Source organism: Anomalospiza imberbis, chromosome 1, assembly GCF_031753505.1.
Source record: "Anomalospiza imberbis isolate Cuckoo-Finch-1a 21T00152 chromosome 1, ASM3175350v1, whole genome shotgun sequence".
Classification (NCBI taxonomy): Eukaryota; Metazoa; Chordata; class Aves; order Passeriformes; family Viduidae; genus Anomalospiza; species Anomalospiza imberbis.
This window is the reverse complement of record NC_089681.1, coordinates 84,664,547-84,680,443: the sequence shown is the minus strand read 5'-3', so window position 1 is coordinate 84,680,443 and position 15,897 is coordinate 84,664,547. Positions and strand designations below refer to the sequence as shown.

The following is a 15,897-nucleotide window of genomic DNA, read 5'->3' as shown; positions in this document are numbered from 1 at the left end:
TAAATGGAGTTTCATTTTCTGACAGATGACAAATAAAGTAACCATCAAAGCAGGTGGAATAATAATCAAATGAAAAAAAGACACTGTGAAATTTCCTGAGACATCTTCTTTCATTATTTACAAAAAGATAGGTCAAGTGAATCTTGTATGACAAATGGTGCTCCTTTTCCTACTGAAATCAGTGACTAAGCTACTCTGACTTCAGTGGCAGCATAAGCTGTTCCTGTTAGGCAGTAAAAATGCAAACCCTGTCTGTGCCTTCATGAATTTCAGTATAAACTTGCACTAACCCCACCCAAGTCTAACTGGAGTTTGAGTATTGCATTCCCTCCCAGTGGGTTTGACTCCTTCTGAACAGAGTACAATTGCTCACTATGAAGAGACAAAAGCATTCTTGCTTACAAAACTTGGGTTCAAAGAAATTAGTAAATGAAAAAAACCTTTGTAATGCTACTAATAAGCTGAACATTCAGCCCACGTTATCAGCATTGCCAGATGGATTTCAGTGGAAATATGCTGCCTTTTCACAAGTAGTGCTCTGGAAGACTACACCATTTTCTCAGGTTAAGGGGAAGTTTAAACATAAGAAGACTAAAAACCTTTCTGGTCTCAAAGATAAACACATCTCCTTGCTCTCCACCATTTTCTCTATTTCAATTTCCCCCAGAATTTGTATAATAGCATTTTTCAGAAATTTTTTCAGAGGATTCCCCAAACCTCAGAAGACTCATTAAAAAGCCTTTGTTTGAAGGAAGACCCTTTTGTGAATTAGTAACAGGTTAGAGGAAGGTGGGAGCTACTGATAATTTTTCACAATTAAAGGATATTTCAAAAAGGAAAACACAGGAGATCAGGACAGGTCCTGCATTGTCCAATACATCCACAAATGGGATGGAAAAAGATGGTGGATAGCCAAAGTTCCTAAAGATACAAAGCTGTTTCCAACAGTCAAAACCAAAATCTGCCTGAGAAAGTAACACAAGGAACTCACATTATCAACTGACTAGGTAGTAAAATGGCAGAAAAATACAATACTGATAAATACAAAAGACTGCATATGTGAAAAATACAGCCCTAATAAATGCAGTCCTAATAACTGCTTCTGAATGAGCAGTTGTCACTCAAGAAAGAGCTCTTGCAGTCACTGCAAATGTTACCACAAAAACACCAACTTAACATTCAGTCCAGGGACTGGGTGTGCCCTTGGCTCACAAACTTGACCTACTAGTTGCCAGAAACTGGAAGATATAAAAGAGGAAGGAACCTTCTGTACTTACCCTGTTTCTCATAGGTATCCACTACTTGCTACTGCTGAGAGAAGATGGAGATGTATGGATCTTTGCTATGGCCTAGAAGAGCTGCTCTAATACCCTTATGTCAAATGAACAGTTCAAGAGACTAGATCTAACCTGGAGTCACAAAGGAAAGTGAAACCATAGAGGTACACAACCTGAGAACCAATGTCTCAAGTTCCAGACAAAGGACCAAAGCATCAGAACAAGAAAAAAGCCTCAGAAGAGATCACAAGGAGATCCTGGATTAACCTTGCCAGTTTAGAAGATTACTGGGTGTTCGGGTGCTTTAGCACAGGGTTGACTGACAATCCAAAATACCACAATAAAACATCACAGTAACACCTGAAGAGTTCAGAGACAGACGTACCAATATCTCCTGCAACTGCAAGGGGTCTAGTACATGCAAAAAGAGACAGACATTGGCTAAGACTGCAGAGTGTAAGCAGAGTATCAGCAGTTCCAGTAGTTTTTCCCTCGGAAGGAGGCACTGGTTGAAAAGATGACCAATGAACTGCCAACCTGAAAGCAGGCAGTAGCCATCCCAGACTAGTAATGCTTCTGTGACACAGCTTTACTGATGACTGTGCCTGTAATGCCAGACAAAGCATACTGGATATTATAACATCTGAAAATATCTTTGGTTTAATGACTCTTGAATTTACACTGTGTGCAGTGGAGCACAGGTTTACGTATCAGCATCGGGTGTCCATCTGTACTTAACTGGGTCACATCAAGTGGAACCGTCTGTCAGCAGTGGATACTTTCCTCAGGAGACACAGTGCTCAGCAGGGGATGATGTTAGAAGAACAGGGATTTTCCAACAGCAGAATTTGAAGTCCTGGCATTGTTACTGCTTCCTGAGCTTGACATGATTCACATCCACAAAGGTACTTAACCATTGATGATAGTAGTTGCAAACATACTGATCCAGGGTGTCTCAGGTGGCCATATACTTAGAAAGAAAATGCATTTTTAACTTTAACTTGCAGAAAGCAGGAAGGAAAGGGGCACTGAGTTTGCTGCTTAACCTGAGAACATCTTAAGGGTTTACACCTACACATTCCAAGAGGCAGGTTTCTTGGCTGTAAGCATGCTCTGTGCTCTGCTTCCCACTCATCTCTTGTTCCCAGCTGTGCTACAGACCACTCCCAAACAGCACAATGAAGTGTCCTGGACATGCTGAGTCACAGGTGCATTGGAGCCAGAATTTTTGGTAACCGTATAGCTTGGAATCAACTTTGGAGCAACTCTGCTGACACGGATAACTGCAACAGGGTAAAATAGTGAAACCAAGTGAAAACTCTGCAAGAAAAATCAAATACTTAATGCTGCTTTATAACACTCTTGTATCAAGAGTGAGCTACAAACGCAACAGTGCAAGGGGCTCACAGGGTAACTGAATATTTTTGGAGAATGTGGTCAGATAACTGTTTGTATTAGTTGTTAATATGTGGTATTTAAGGGCTATTATCTCAAATTTTGGCCAAGAAAACATAACATAGAATTGAGAACTGTTTTCAAATTTTCAAATACAGATCTTTAGACAAATCCTATTAAGGAGAAGCTATTGGGAAAATGCCATCAAAATAAAGAACTCTGTCCAGCATTTTGCCTGGAGGCAGGCCATGATTACTGAATACCACACTCTACAGTGAGTATCATGTGATGATGGAGGGATGGGGAATTATCTCCTGGCATTGACCACAGCTTTTTGTGCACTTGATTCAAAGATTCCTGCTGATTTTGGGGGGGTCAAGCCCTAATGCCTCTCAACTAATGGCTGAACATCTCAATGATGTTCACCAAGTTTCAGTGGGAAGATCAAAAAACCTGACCTCTTTCTACTCTGAAGAGTTTCCACAGACCCTACAAGAGGAGTCCAATGGCTATAATGGTCTGTGGGCCTCTTCCATAGAAGTGTTGTGAAGACTCTGTTGTGTTTCTCTAGGAATTACATGCACATGGCCTGGAAGTAGCGGTTAGGCTATTATAACATTATTTTTCCATTTGAGGACACTTAGACGTGTGCCCAGAGAGAGGAATACATGCTTAACTTATCAAGAGAATGCATTTGGATATTTTCACTCACACTCAGCAATGGACTATTCTTAGTAACTAATAATATGCACGTGCCTTGCAGCATGCTCTTTGATAGCCTTGTTTCTATTCCTTAGGGATCTAAGATTTTGCAAAGAATCCTGGAGTATAAGAACATGTCTTTTTCTTTTTTATAACATAGCATTTTTCTGCAGTGAAAAATAAATAGAGCTGCTGCTAAGACCACTTTCTTATAAAGACATTTGAGGTAAAAGTATCAGGTTGACCTGATAAATATGTGCAAGGCAAAGCAGTACAAATGCAGGGTTAAAACTGCCTGCTATGACTGTTAAAGAAATTACATATTTTTTAGCCACTTGCTGAAATCAGAATTTTCAAGGGCTATTATTTTTTTCTATCTCTATTTTCTAAGTGTTTAAACCAAGCATCCCACAGCAGTCCCAGTGTCTGCATGTCATTTGCAATCCCTCATGAGTTTTAAGGTGGTTTAATTTGTTTTAAAACCTGAGGTACGTGCAAACAAAATTAGCTGCTGGCAGGTTTAGAGACACAGAAGTGGAGTAATTTGGTACATGGTTGCCATGGCAGCTAACCTACATCTAAATTATCCTACATGCCTTTCTCAGCCATTCTCTGGCATTGTTTCTTCTGTCTGAATTGTTGATTCCTCTTTTTTAAGCCCTGCCTTCTGCAAAGCCCTTCTTTGTACCACTTTGGCCTCATCTGCTGGCTCAGCCCTCACATCCTGGCATACTCTACAGGCTGCTGATATTATCCATTAATGGAAAGGGGAAGCAAGAGGAGTACAAGGCACAATTACAGTCTTCCAGCTACTCTGCCTGTTGAGAGCAGCTTCCTGAAAGCCGATTTTCGCTGAAGTAAACCACAGTGGTAATTCCCCTCATTTTCAGGACTTAAAGCTTGCTGCAAAATCGTTGATTCTGATGAAGCTATTGCAGATTCACAGAGATACAGTAAAAGCCAAATTTTGCCTTAAGACAGTGAATTTTTCAAACGATTAATGAACTTTGGTCTGAGGCTACATGGCAGTAAATCAAGGTGTTATCTCGTCTATCCAGAGAAAACAGGTTTTGAAATGCTTTGGCAATGTTTATTACCAACTAGGAATACTAAAAGAAAGGGCATGAGTCCTCCAAGGTCTTTCCCCATCACTGATCTTCCTCTCAGAACAGTTAGAAAACAAACCCAATGCTATTTATGAATGTTAAAGTTTTGTTATTTATTTCTGATGAAACATTTCCTTTCTGTAAAATTGCTCTATATCAGAGGAAAACCATCCCACTGGCTATTTCTGACCAACCATCCTTTTTATCTCCCTTCTTGCCAACTCTGAGAACTAAGTTGTGACGCTGCTTCCCAGGAACCCAGCCCAGGTTTTATCAGTTCCTGACAGATCATGGATAGCTGACATGCCTTCTGCCTATGGCTGCATGTGACCTCAGGGTTTAGAGAAAGTGAGATCAGAAGATAAGAAGTAGAGAGTATTTACTTATTTTTAACATAAGCTCAACATACTATCAAAGCAGAAGTTTTGTCGAATTTTTAAGAAGGTTCAGTTTCATTATCAGTTTGGTTGGTTGTTAGTTTTCAGGCAGTTGCCTAGAAGACGGTTACTGCCGTTGAAGTCTTGACATTGCCAGATACATTTGTGTGTGAAGTCAAGAAGTAGGGATTACTCAATTTATGATCCTCATATCACAAAGAAGTAGGAAAATCCCTGGATTTGTGGGATTACAGGCAATGCTAAAGTGATCTCTTTGCAGGGATACTGACTGAAGACTGTGTGATTCAGCAAGAGCTTTTTTCTGAGTTCATTTATTCAGTCCAGTCATCTCAGGATAGCTTGCTTTTTAGAATGAACTTTCAAAATATTAAACCCAGTGCAGATACCAAGCTCAAGGAATAAGAGAAGTAACAATGAATCTTGAGAAGTGACAATGAATAAACATTTTATAAGGATTTAGGCTTATGAAGACCTGCCCCCATAAATGCATTCTGCGGTATTTTATTAAACAATTGGCTGAAGAACTAAAACAATCACTTTTTGGAATAACTGGGTAAGAGAGGCAGGTCTGGCAACAGTATCAGAATTCCCCCTGTAGATCTGTGGAGAGGCAAAGGATATACTATACATAAGGATAAATGTTTAAGAGAGAAGTGGATTTCCTCTCATTGCTTTTTAATTTTTGGTATATTTGTATACCTCTATAATTTCTCTAATTTTTGCTCTTTCACTGTAAAACATTGCATGGATGAAATAAAAGTTTAATATGGGAAAACAGTGCAGGCTGAAGTAGGCATCCTGAAGAGAATCACCAAACTTGAAATTAAAATGGAGGACCACCCTTCCCATTCAGAACAATGAGGATGTTTAACACTTCCTATTCAGAAAAATGTCAGATACTAAGTTAGATGTACTTGTATCACATGCATCTGTATTGCCTAATATAATAATTTCACATTAACTCCCCATGCACAGTACTTTTCCAGGGCTCTTGGAAAAAAGGTCAGAAATATTGTTATTCATGTTTTTCAGATAAAGGAACTGAGTTATGGGGAAGCAAATTGACAAACCCAGGCTTCCAGCAAATTGACCTCAACGTCTCCCAGTTACCCTGGACCTCTTAGCACAACACAGATCCCTGCAGTTATTATAGATATTTTTTCTTTTCATGCTTCTTGCCAGAGTCTCTGACAACTTTCACTTTGGGGATACAATGTGTTTAGCAGTTATTATGGTAAGCTGTGATTCATACCATTTGGACCCCATTCATATTTTGCATGGCATGAGAATAAAGTAAATTACATCCTGGAGAGCTTTGCCAATGAAATATTAAAGCCGATATCTGAGATAAAGCTCACTGCTGTGCTTTTGAGCAGTAGGGAGGGAGAAGGGCAGCACATTAAATCTGATTGCTATTCTTCCTGGCCTTACAGAGAGACTGCTCTGATGTTTTTGAGGCTGACGATGACATGATACAGCCCCCAAACTCTGTTGAGCCTCAGGGAGGGAGAGGTTCAGGAATGGTTTTCCATCTTTTTATGTACCCAAACTTAACTTCTGTTGGCTTTCAGGTGTGCCATTGCCTTCTGTGGGGACAGCATCAGCTCATGATCAGGCTGGTCCTGATCCCTGTCTCTGTGTGCACTAGTCTGACCCCACAGGGAGTGGGTTTGTGACTCTTCAGCTTTTCACAGGGTTCATTCTCTGAATTACTTCGGTCTTACGTCATGCAGGTGTCAAGGGTTGCCTAAGAAAGGGGAACAGAGGTACTATCAAGGGCAGTGCAAGGACGCTGATGTTTGATTGCAGCGGAGATTGTGAAATTTTTCTCTTGGAGTTTGCTTGTACTGGCAACACACTGACACTAGGTAAGAGTCCCCTATCACTAATCTATCCTTTAGAGAGCTCATCAATCCATTATTTCATACCTGGCCTTGCTGTCCATCGGCTTTACCATGTTCTCCATCTTTCACCCTTTCACTGGACTGTGCAGGACTGCAGCTGCCCCTTGCCTACTTAGTCCTATCAAGGCATGCCCAAAAAATGACATTTTCACTTTTTACACACATCTACCACTGACACAGGTATAAATGCACAGGGAATCTGATGGTGGCCACACAGCAGTATCCTCCTTTGTCTTACATTTGAGCCACTAAGGATTTCAGGTTTTTTAGGTGGTGTTACTGCACCGGTTATTGAGAGAGACCTTATGCAGTAGTATCCTGTCCCTGCATATTTAAACCGTGCATATTCCCATTCAAATTAACTCTTGAGATAAAATTTCCCTCACTAACCACCAGATACCCATCACCAGACCTTGAAAAAACACATCCCCACGGATAGAGGGATGCGACTCTATCATGTCACGCTTAACTGTGCAGTAGGGAGCAAAGCATGAGGGTGGAAGTAGCGAGCATGGCTTTGAAGCCACGCCTGCCACGGCTCAGCAAAACACATCTTTCCCTGCTCGAGGAAGATGGTTGAGGCAGCCTCCAGAGGTGTCTTCCCATATCAGTCACTATGATCTTGCGATGTTTGCTTCAAACAATTTGCTCTCTCCTGTGTGTCCGTCTGTTTGAGTTTAGGACATGAATGTCCTTTGTCTACCTGCGATCCCAGCTTGCCCGCAGCGCGGCTGGGATGACAGAGCAGGAGCCACCGCAGGTGCGTTAACAAGGCACAGGAGGCCGGGCGAGGCTCAGTTCACGGGCGGGCAGCGGCACAGCGGAGCGGCACGGGCTGGGAGCGGGCGGCCACAGCAGCAGCCCCCCGTGCCCAAGGCTTGGTGCCTCCTGCCAGAGCCCTTTCTTAGCCGAAACCAAACGCGTTTCGGGATAGCAGAGGCGAGCGGGCACCACCTGCCCGCTCCCACACCGCATGCCGCAGCCCTGCCCTCCCTGGGCGCTCCATGCCGAGGAGCGACCCACACGAACCACAGCTACCACTGCAGCCCCTCCGCCACCGCGGCCGGCGCTTATTCATCCTCCCCGCAACGCCCGCCGGGCGCCGCCGGCCGCGGCAGGTGGGGCAGGTCTGCGGCGCGGGGGTCGCTGGGACGCGTAGTTCTTTGGGGCGGGCGGCGGCGGCGCGGCGCGGCGGCGCGGACTACAAGCCCCAGGGCGGCCCGCGGGGGCCGCACGGCGCGTGGGGCGGTGGCAGCGGCGGCGGGAGGTGGTTCCTGGCAGCGCGGCCCCGCGGCTCTCGCCGCTCCCGGGGGCGGCCGAGCGGAAACCCGCCCCCAGCCGCCCGGCATCCAGGAGGGCGACGGCTGCGGCCAGGGCGAGAGGGATGCGCCTCGCCCTGTGCGACAGCGGCGAGCAGCGGCCGCCCTTAATTAGCAATTAGCTCGTCCCCAGTCCCCCCTCGGCAAGCACTATCCCATGACCACCGACCCGCCGCTGGCAGCAGCGGCCGACGGCTTCTCCCGCGGTGCTGGCGTGCGGGTCGCTTAAGCCATGGGGAATGGGATGAACAAGGTAACCCCGCTCGTTGTTGTCGCCGTGCGCGATTGCATGTGCGTGGGCCAGCGCAGCGGAGCCGGGGGTGGCTGTCCTTCCCCGCCTCGGGGGAATAGGCGCCCCTGCCTTTGTCTCGCCCCTGCGCCGCGGCACCCGCTCCAGGAACAAAGGCCAGGGCAAGAGGGCTTTTCCCTTCGGTTTTGGGGGTCCCCCGCCTCGGGGCGAGGGCGGAGGGACGGAGACCGCGGCCGCGCCGCTCCCTTCGGGGCGCGCCGCCTCCTCCTCCCCAGCCGCAGCGCGGGCGGGCGGGCGGGCGAGAAGGGGCCCTGGTTTCGGTGATGTGCCCGGGCTTCCCCTTCCCGGGCGAAGCGAGTTCCCGGCGCCCGGCACCGGGCTTCAGTGCCCTCTCTGTGTCCCCCGGCCCTGGGGGCTTCCGTGGGGCAGAGCCGGCACCCCCTGACCTGCGGCAGGACCCGGGCGTGGGACTGTCAGCGAGCGCGGCACCGAATCGGGTCCCTTGGGCAAAGCTCGCTCCGCTCCCAAGGCGCGGAGCAGCCGCTGGACATGGGCTGTCGCTGGAGGGCTGGGCCCGCCCGGTGCCGGTGGGACAGGAAAGCGCTCGGCCCCAGTGGAGATCACAGTGAGGAAGAGGAAGGAAGATGGATCTGTTTTGCAAAGGGTGTTGGCCTTTTGGCAGTAGGGGGCTTATTGTACGCACCGATTCCCCTGGCATGTCATGGTGGTTACCTAGGGGCCACTGTGATTTTTCTCAGTATCTCCACCTCTGTTTAAAACCCAGGTTTGAAAGTGTGGTTGTAACTAGCCTTTTATATATAGCTTACTATGAGGAACAGGAGTTGAGTCATCTCCTCTGTCTTACATCCTGCTTTGAGTGCTTTGGGAGTTGTTTTGCTGTGTGTGTAGCCTGTGACAAAGCAGAGGAGAACACCTAGAAATAGCTCCTCACATTTTGTCCCACTCTGACATCCTTGCCCCTGGAAGTCAGATTGATGAGCATCCAGAGTGCTTAGTGTGCCTCCTGGAAGGGGAAGCCTTTCCATTCTATGGATAGCGATATTGAAATAGAAGCCTTCAGCAGGGAAAAGATCTGGCTGTTGAGGAATTGAGTTAGTGCGTAGGAGGTAGAACCTCCCTTGGTCCTTTTCTCAGTTTTTGCTTTTAAAGTCTGGAAATAATGCTGTGATATTAGCCACTCATTGATATTAGTCTTCTAGAAATGGCCAGTTAGGAAGAAATACAGCTAGAGAAACTCCTTTTAGGCTTCTGATATATTTGTAGTATTTTTCTTGGAATGCTTGAACTTAGCAGAATGTTTAGAGGGACCCAATATGGGATGCTTAAGTTGCAGTCTAAGGAGAAAAAAAAAAAAACGGAAAAGACAGCTCTCAGGCCTTTGAAGCTGCATTACATTTTACTGTGGTACTGTGTGGGTAGGAATTGGCAGTCTGGGACTGGCCAGTTTGGTAATTTTAATTCTGTTAAATGTTGTTCTGACATGTACCACCTGGTGCTTTCTGGACAAGCATAACTACTTGGATTTTTCTCCCCTTTCTTATAGCTGTATCCAAGAGGTTGAGCTGTTCAGCAGTTTGGGAATGGCTGGCTCCTTTAAGGAGGCTACAATCATATTGGGTACTGGCCATCAGGGTTTATATTTGTAGGGGTCCCACATGTTGGTCTGGAACTTGCCACCTTCCAAATATGCCTCTGGATCATCTCTTCCTCCTGGTCTTGTCAGTCTGCGAAGCTGGAGGGACAAGGAGAAGCATGGAGCCATCAGTGCAGTTGTAGGTGGTATTTGCTTGTCTCAGTGTCGGCAATCAATACAAATTGCCTTAGTTTCCAGCTGAAGTGTGTTTCTTGTGGTAGACCTGTATATGGATGGTAGGAAAAGATAATCAGCTTATTTGATGGTGGATTATTTCATTTAAGGAGTCCCTTTGTACAGATGCCAAGGGAAGAGGATTAATGATGTCCTGTAATGGGTGTGGTAAGAAAGAGCTCCAGGGACTGCTAGGACTGCTACAGCCTCTGGATGCTGATCCTTTCTCAATGGCATGGTCCCCTCTTTATTTTTCTGTCCCATTATACTGTTGTATTTCATAACAAATAGCAATTACATGTGACTTTATGTGGCCATTAGAGTGATAAGGGCTGGAGGCCTGGCATTATTTTTAGGTGAGGTTTGTCTTTCTTTGCTAATTTTCTCTGTAAAATTAGCCTGGCCTAGTTTTTTTTTCTAAAGCCCATCCAAGCCTTCTGACACTTCCCAAATTAAACTGAAAGCATTTGTTCATACATACCTTTTTTATTCTCTTCAGAGAAGAAGGAGAATCAGTTTGTGAATGTGCATTGACCTGCCTAGTATTAATTTTCAGTACTTCACTTTTTTTTTCTTGTATTTTTAAGATGTATATTTTACAGAATGAGTAATGGAGTCTGACTTAGGAAATTGTCTCAGCAGTCTGATTTGTGTTCATGGTTAATGTCTAACTTTGACTTCTGTTCAAAGTTCAAATTGAAGTCTGTGGTTGAAATGTAGAAAGATGTTTTCCAGGAGTTGAAGTCTAGCGGCTGAGATGGTGACAAGATTTGACTATCTGTGAACAGGATCTTGGTGAAGAGCTCTTCCTGGGGTTTAGTTGTTGTGTAGTTCTGTTAAAGTTAACTGTCAGTTATTCATGTAATAAGAATGGATTAATAAGAAATGTAAACCAATGTGGCTAGTTACGGCTGAGGTAGCCAATTTTATGGAAGTCAGAGAAAGCTGTGCCAGTTCATGTCAGCAGCAAATACCCCTCCCTGATGTGTGCCACTCTCCTGTACTACTGGACAAAGGTAGGACTGTCTTCTCCTTTTACAGTGCCTGGACATCTCTGAGAAAGCCCCATGGACTTCTCCAGAGTGCCCATCAGTACTAACACAACCAGAAGCAGTGTTAGGCAAGGAGTTAGATGCTTTATTATAAGCATTTGTTGATATAGGAAACAGCAGCAAAGTAGCCCTTTAAGCCATTTTCCGGAGAGGTGTATTGTTGGAGAGGACTGACAGAAGCATTAGCAACTACTGTCTGTTCCAGGGCTCGGTCGTTGTGCAAGGTGGAGAATGTGAGCTGCTCTCACGTGAGGTACAAACTAGGACAGATGCTGGTGTCCTTGTCCCTTGGTTGTGCATTCTTCTACATCAGTTACTTGGTCTGTGGTCATTTCCTCAATGTTTCGGATCACATAAAGAAGCTACTGTTTTTATTCATATAGCAGTGGTTAAGAAGTTCACAAAAGCATCCACCTTATTTTTCTACTCTTCTGACTCCCGCCCCTTCTCTCTCACACGCCCCTAGCTGCCATCAGCCTTCATTTTGCACAGCCTGGAGTTGCAGTTACTGAAGGCAGTGTGAGATGACACAGCTGAAAGTTCCCAGCCATAGTTGAGTGCTGAAGTATTAGTCAGCATGACATGAAGATTCACTTCTTTTCAGGTAGCTTTCACCCATAGTAATGTTTCTTGCTTTTAGAATGACTAGTACAACAGGGATAACATCTGTCCTTGGTTTCACGGTGTCCTAATTACCTGTCTATCATACAGCATTGCTTCCTGCACAAATGCAGACTTCTGGATTTTTCCTCTTTTGCCAACAAGAAACCTCATTTCTGCAACCCCCCAGTGTTTCTCAATATCTTTAATTTCTAATGTCAAAGCTTAATGACTGTGACTTCAAATTAAGCTTTTATTCTCTCTTGAGAATGCACATTTGATGCAGAAATAATGTCCTGGAGTCTAAAATGCTATAGTCTACAGCAGTAGTGGTGTGATGGAAGATTTGTGCTGCAGATAGGAAATACTAGACAGCTATTTTAAAATGCCAGAAAGCTTTTAAATTTTTTTTTTCCTTTTTTATACTGAAGTTGAGGGAGCTTACTGGAGTGATCATGTGGGTGGAATTCATTCATAACTTGAGCCCCTTTTGCTTTAGAACATGATTTTGTTTGCAGAATTTAGCCTATTTGGCAGTGACTCTTGAGTACTGTCCTCTCTGGAGCAGCTACAGGCTTCTTTTTCCTAACCTAGGATGCAGCACTAGAGCTGCACTTGTAGCAGTGTCATTGAGAATGCTTGAAATACTGAATTGTCCCTTGAAACCTTGAAAGTCTTGTGCTCATGGAAGGGGACAGCAGAATGTTAGAAAGGTTCTTTACCCTACACGATACCCTGGCATTGGAAGCTGCCCTAGACATTTTTGCTGTCTTTGTAAGAATGATGTATTTGTACAGATGAAGAGGAAAGGAAAAGGGAGAAAGCTGTCTGAGCTTATCTTTGCAAAATGTACAGGTGCCCATTTGTACAAGACTAAAGAACTGTTTTCTGGATGAACCAGTGCTGTCAATCAGCCCTTAATTTTCAAGCAGGGGTCTGCAAGCAATAAGGTACAGCAAGGGTCCTGGAGAAGCTGTCTTTTTGTATCGGGGGTGGGGGGGAGAATTGAGCCCTGTGTTTAGAGCTGGTGTGACACAGCAGGCAGAGAGTGATCACACAGCAAAGCCTAAAGGGAGGAATGTTTGCACAAAGCGAAGCTGCAAGGAGTGAAAGAGGTGCTGCAGCCTGTTTTCTGCAAGGCTTGATAAATAACAGCGAACACAATGCTTTGATCAGACGAAAGCCCTGAAGTTAGGGCAGGTCAGAAGCTGTTTTACAGGCTCTTCTGCTGGCCCTGCTAACCTGTGCATGGTGAGCTGGGTCACCTTTCAGCAGGAAGGCTGCAGTGAAACTGAGTCTGTGGCAATGATCCCTGATGAAAAGTCCTTCATGACTTTCAGGACTTCATGGCTGCTGGATTGAGCTAAATGGGTGGAGTTTTCCCTTTAAATAGCTGGACCTGAGAGGCTGTTGCTGCTGTTGTGGTGACAGTGGGGTATTGCTAAGGCTATAGGAAGTCAGTGCTGATATATCTGTATTATGGTACAGATATACCACATATGATATATGTGGTATGCTATGCATGGACTGAAGAAAAATGGATCGTATGGTTTCACCACCACAGTTCTGATCTCCTCAAAGGATGTGGGTGTGGGTCAGAGACTTCAGGTGGCAGAGAACATTAATCTTGGCTAGCAAATGTGTGTTTGGTGTGCCTGGCGGTTTTTTGATGTCCGTACTGCTGTTCCTAAGTTTGGGAGGGTTATGAGAGGGTGGGCACCTGCCTCTGTGTCTGTGCATGCACGTGCCCTCATGCACGTGTTGGTCCTTGGGCAGACCTTGAAACTCCTTGAAACTCCCCAAATACCTGGTACCTGCTGCTTGTTATGGAAAGAGACTCACGTGAAGTTAAAGAATGTCGTGTAGCTGACACCTGTGAAGGCATCTGAGAGTGTGGGGTGAATGGGTAGATCTGGGAGAGAAACATGCATTTCACAGAATTTCAGCAATTCCCTTTCTATGTGAGCACACAAGTCACTGTTTGCAGTGATTTCTTCTAAGCTCTACAGTGCTGCAGCCCTGACTTGCATGGCTTTGCACTTCAAAAGCCTCGAAGGATGTAATTTTGCAGGGCTTTGTCCAGCTTCCTTAGCAACTTTAGGCAAATCACCTTTGCTGTGTGAAGTTTCATCATTAGTTCCATGAGGGTAGCTGTTACCCTGCTGCGGGGGGCAGGGGAGGGCTGTGTTGTGAAGCCTCTTCGTTATTTGTAAACTTCATTTGCTGTCCTTGGGAGAGCCTCCATTAAGTGAAAGAATCCCCACGATTAACAACCTCCCCCCCCACTAATGCCAAGGAATGCTGTCAGAGCTCAGCATGCCTAGAGCTATCTGGTTTGAGAAGGTTGCAAAAGTTGTCAGCATTTTTTAGATTGCATTTCACAATAGTCTGCTAAAGTAGTATGTTCCATCCTGTATGCAAATTGAACTTTGTCAAATTGTCTTACCACAAGATACCTATATTTGATACTATATTTCTTTCTCACAGATTCTGCCTGGCTTGTTCATTGGCAACTTTAAAGGTAAGATTATTTTTATTATTATCTCTAGGATTACTTAACAGGGGTCTTAAGGTGTTGTTTTGCAGGCACTCAGAATTCTCTGGCATCTCTGTAGCTTTTTAAGCCCATCTTGCTTCATATCTGGATTCACCTGGTAGCATTTAAAGAAGAACTCATTTGCTCTCTCATCTCTGTGTTGTGCTGCAAGTACTTTGAGAAAAGTAAAATGAATACCATCTCCTTGAAGCATGCTTCAGATGGAATTCCTAAACACTGGCCCCCCTCAAACGATTCCCGTGCTTGGCAAGCAAGCCTGTGAGCCAGGCAGATTCTTTGTAAGGCTTATTGCAAGTCCTCCTTGTAAGTAAAGGTTTACTATGCCTCCCGCTCATTGCTTTCATTATTTTGGTTATTTATAACAACTGCTAAAGTGTTCTGTTGTCACCGCTTGTGAGACTGATATGTCTGCTGGTTGCAGCCTGACCGCTGATACTCACACTGACTCTGTTGCAGATGTAAGTTTCTATGGATTTTTTTTTTCCTTCATGCATGAGGTTTATTTTTTGTGTACAGTAAAACAGACACCTTTAGAAATCACAGGAAACCTTATGCAGACATCCAAATAAATGGCCTGTTCTCAAAGCACTCTGTTAATAGCAGTTCTGACTGACTCTCCCCACTCAGAAGTAAACCAGTTGTGCATGTACAGTTGTTTTGATAGATGCAGACCCCATATTTCCTATGCTTGGGTAAAACAGCGAAGCAGGGCTCACGGAGGCTGCTGCAATAGATATCCTGTCCTTCCTGGGCTGTCTGATACCACACCCAGTCTGTTAAGGCTGGCAACGTCTACACTGGATTTAGATGGTGCTGCACCTTCTCTCTGCCTCATGCCCACTCTTCCTTCCATGCCTCCCCATCCCAAAACTTGTGAGTTCAGTGGTTTTTGCCTGATTTACCTGCTTCTGGATCTGCTGACCCATACGGTGGACCCAGTGCTTGCTGCCGCTTGGGACGTGCAGCTGATCACTCTGGAAGGCAGCCCGGAGGTGCATGTGAAGTTGAAAGTTGCCTTTTGCCACACCATTAGCACAAGTACAATGGCTACTGGGTGAGGGAGTGAATCATGCCGTGGTAATGAAAATGAGAGGATAGAGGTGATTTCATGCTGATAATGAAAGGAGAAAAAATAAAAATATGGGAAAAAAGGAAAATAAGGCCAAGAGGGTAGTTTGAAAGCCCTTTGAATGGACCACTGCATGGTCTGATGACAAAATGAAAACTTGGTCACAGCCATGTTGCTTCCTCTTCTTATTTTTTTTTCTCTTCCTGAAGTAATTCAGGCGAGGGGTGGAACTGGGGAGATGTTGGATAGTGGAGTCCTTTAGGTTTCAGGTAGTGTGGGCAGGATGGGCCCTGGTACTGTGGCTCCCAATCTGTACCTCTCACCATGGCCATCCTGCTGGTAAGCCCTTGCCCAGAGGAGTGAAACTCAGCAGGAACAACTGTTTGCTAGTGCAGTTCTGTCTTCAGAGCGGGGCACTTGGCCAGGGTTGTGGAGTGAAT

The 15,897-nt window shown here is 45.1% G+C and overlaps 1 protein-coding gene and 1 long non-coding RNA gene across 7 annotated transcripts in view; one reads left to right on the top strand and one right to left on the bottom strand.

Annotated features, from left to right (window-relative positions):
• Positions 1-4,035: 4,035 nt before the first annotated feature.
• Positions 4,036-7,546, bottom strand: LOC137478500 (uncharacterized). Its single transcript, XR_011001611.1, has 2 exons — positions 7,486-7,546; positions 4,036-4,811 (listed from the first exon to the last, which is right to left on the bottom strand). It is a non-coding gene; the product is annotated as an uncharacterized lncRNA (long non-coding RNA).
• Positions 7,454-15,897, top strand: part of DUSP22 (dual specificity phosphatase 22) — a 44,068-nt gene continuing 35,624 nt past the window's right edge. Inside the window, exons 1-2 of one of the 6 annotated variants that reach the window (XM_068198408.1) lie at positions 7,454-7,542; positions 14,319-14,352. In XM_068198408.1, the coding sequence (XP_068054509.1) occupies positions 7,471-7,542; positions 14,319-14,352 (106 nt within the window). In that variant the 5' untranslated portion in view covers positions 7,454-7,470. Of the gene's footprint in view, positions 7,543-7,771; positions 7,901-8,037; positions 8,355-11,147; positions 11,196-14,318; positions 14,353-15,897 lie in introns of those variants that run through there. The other 5 variants (XM_068198398.1, XM_068198425.1, XM_068198414.1 and 2 more) reach the window with 5 other exon arrangements.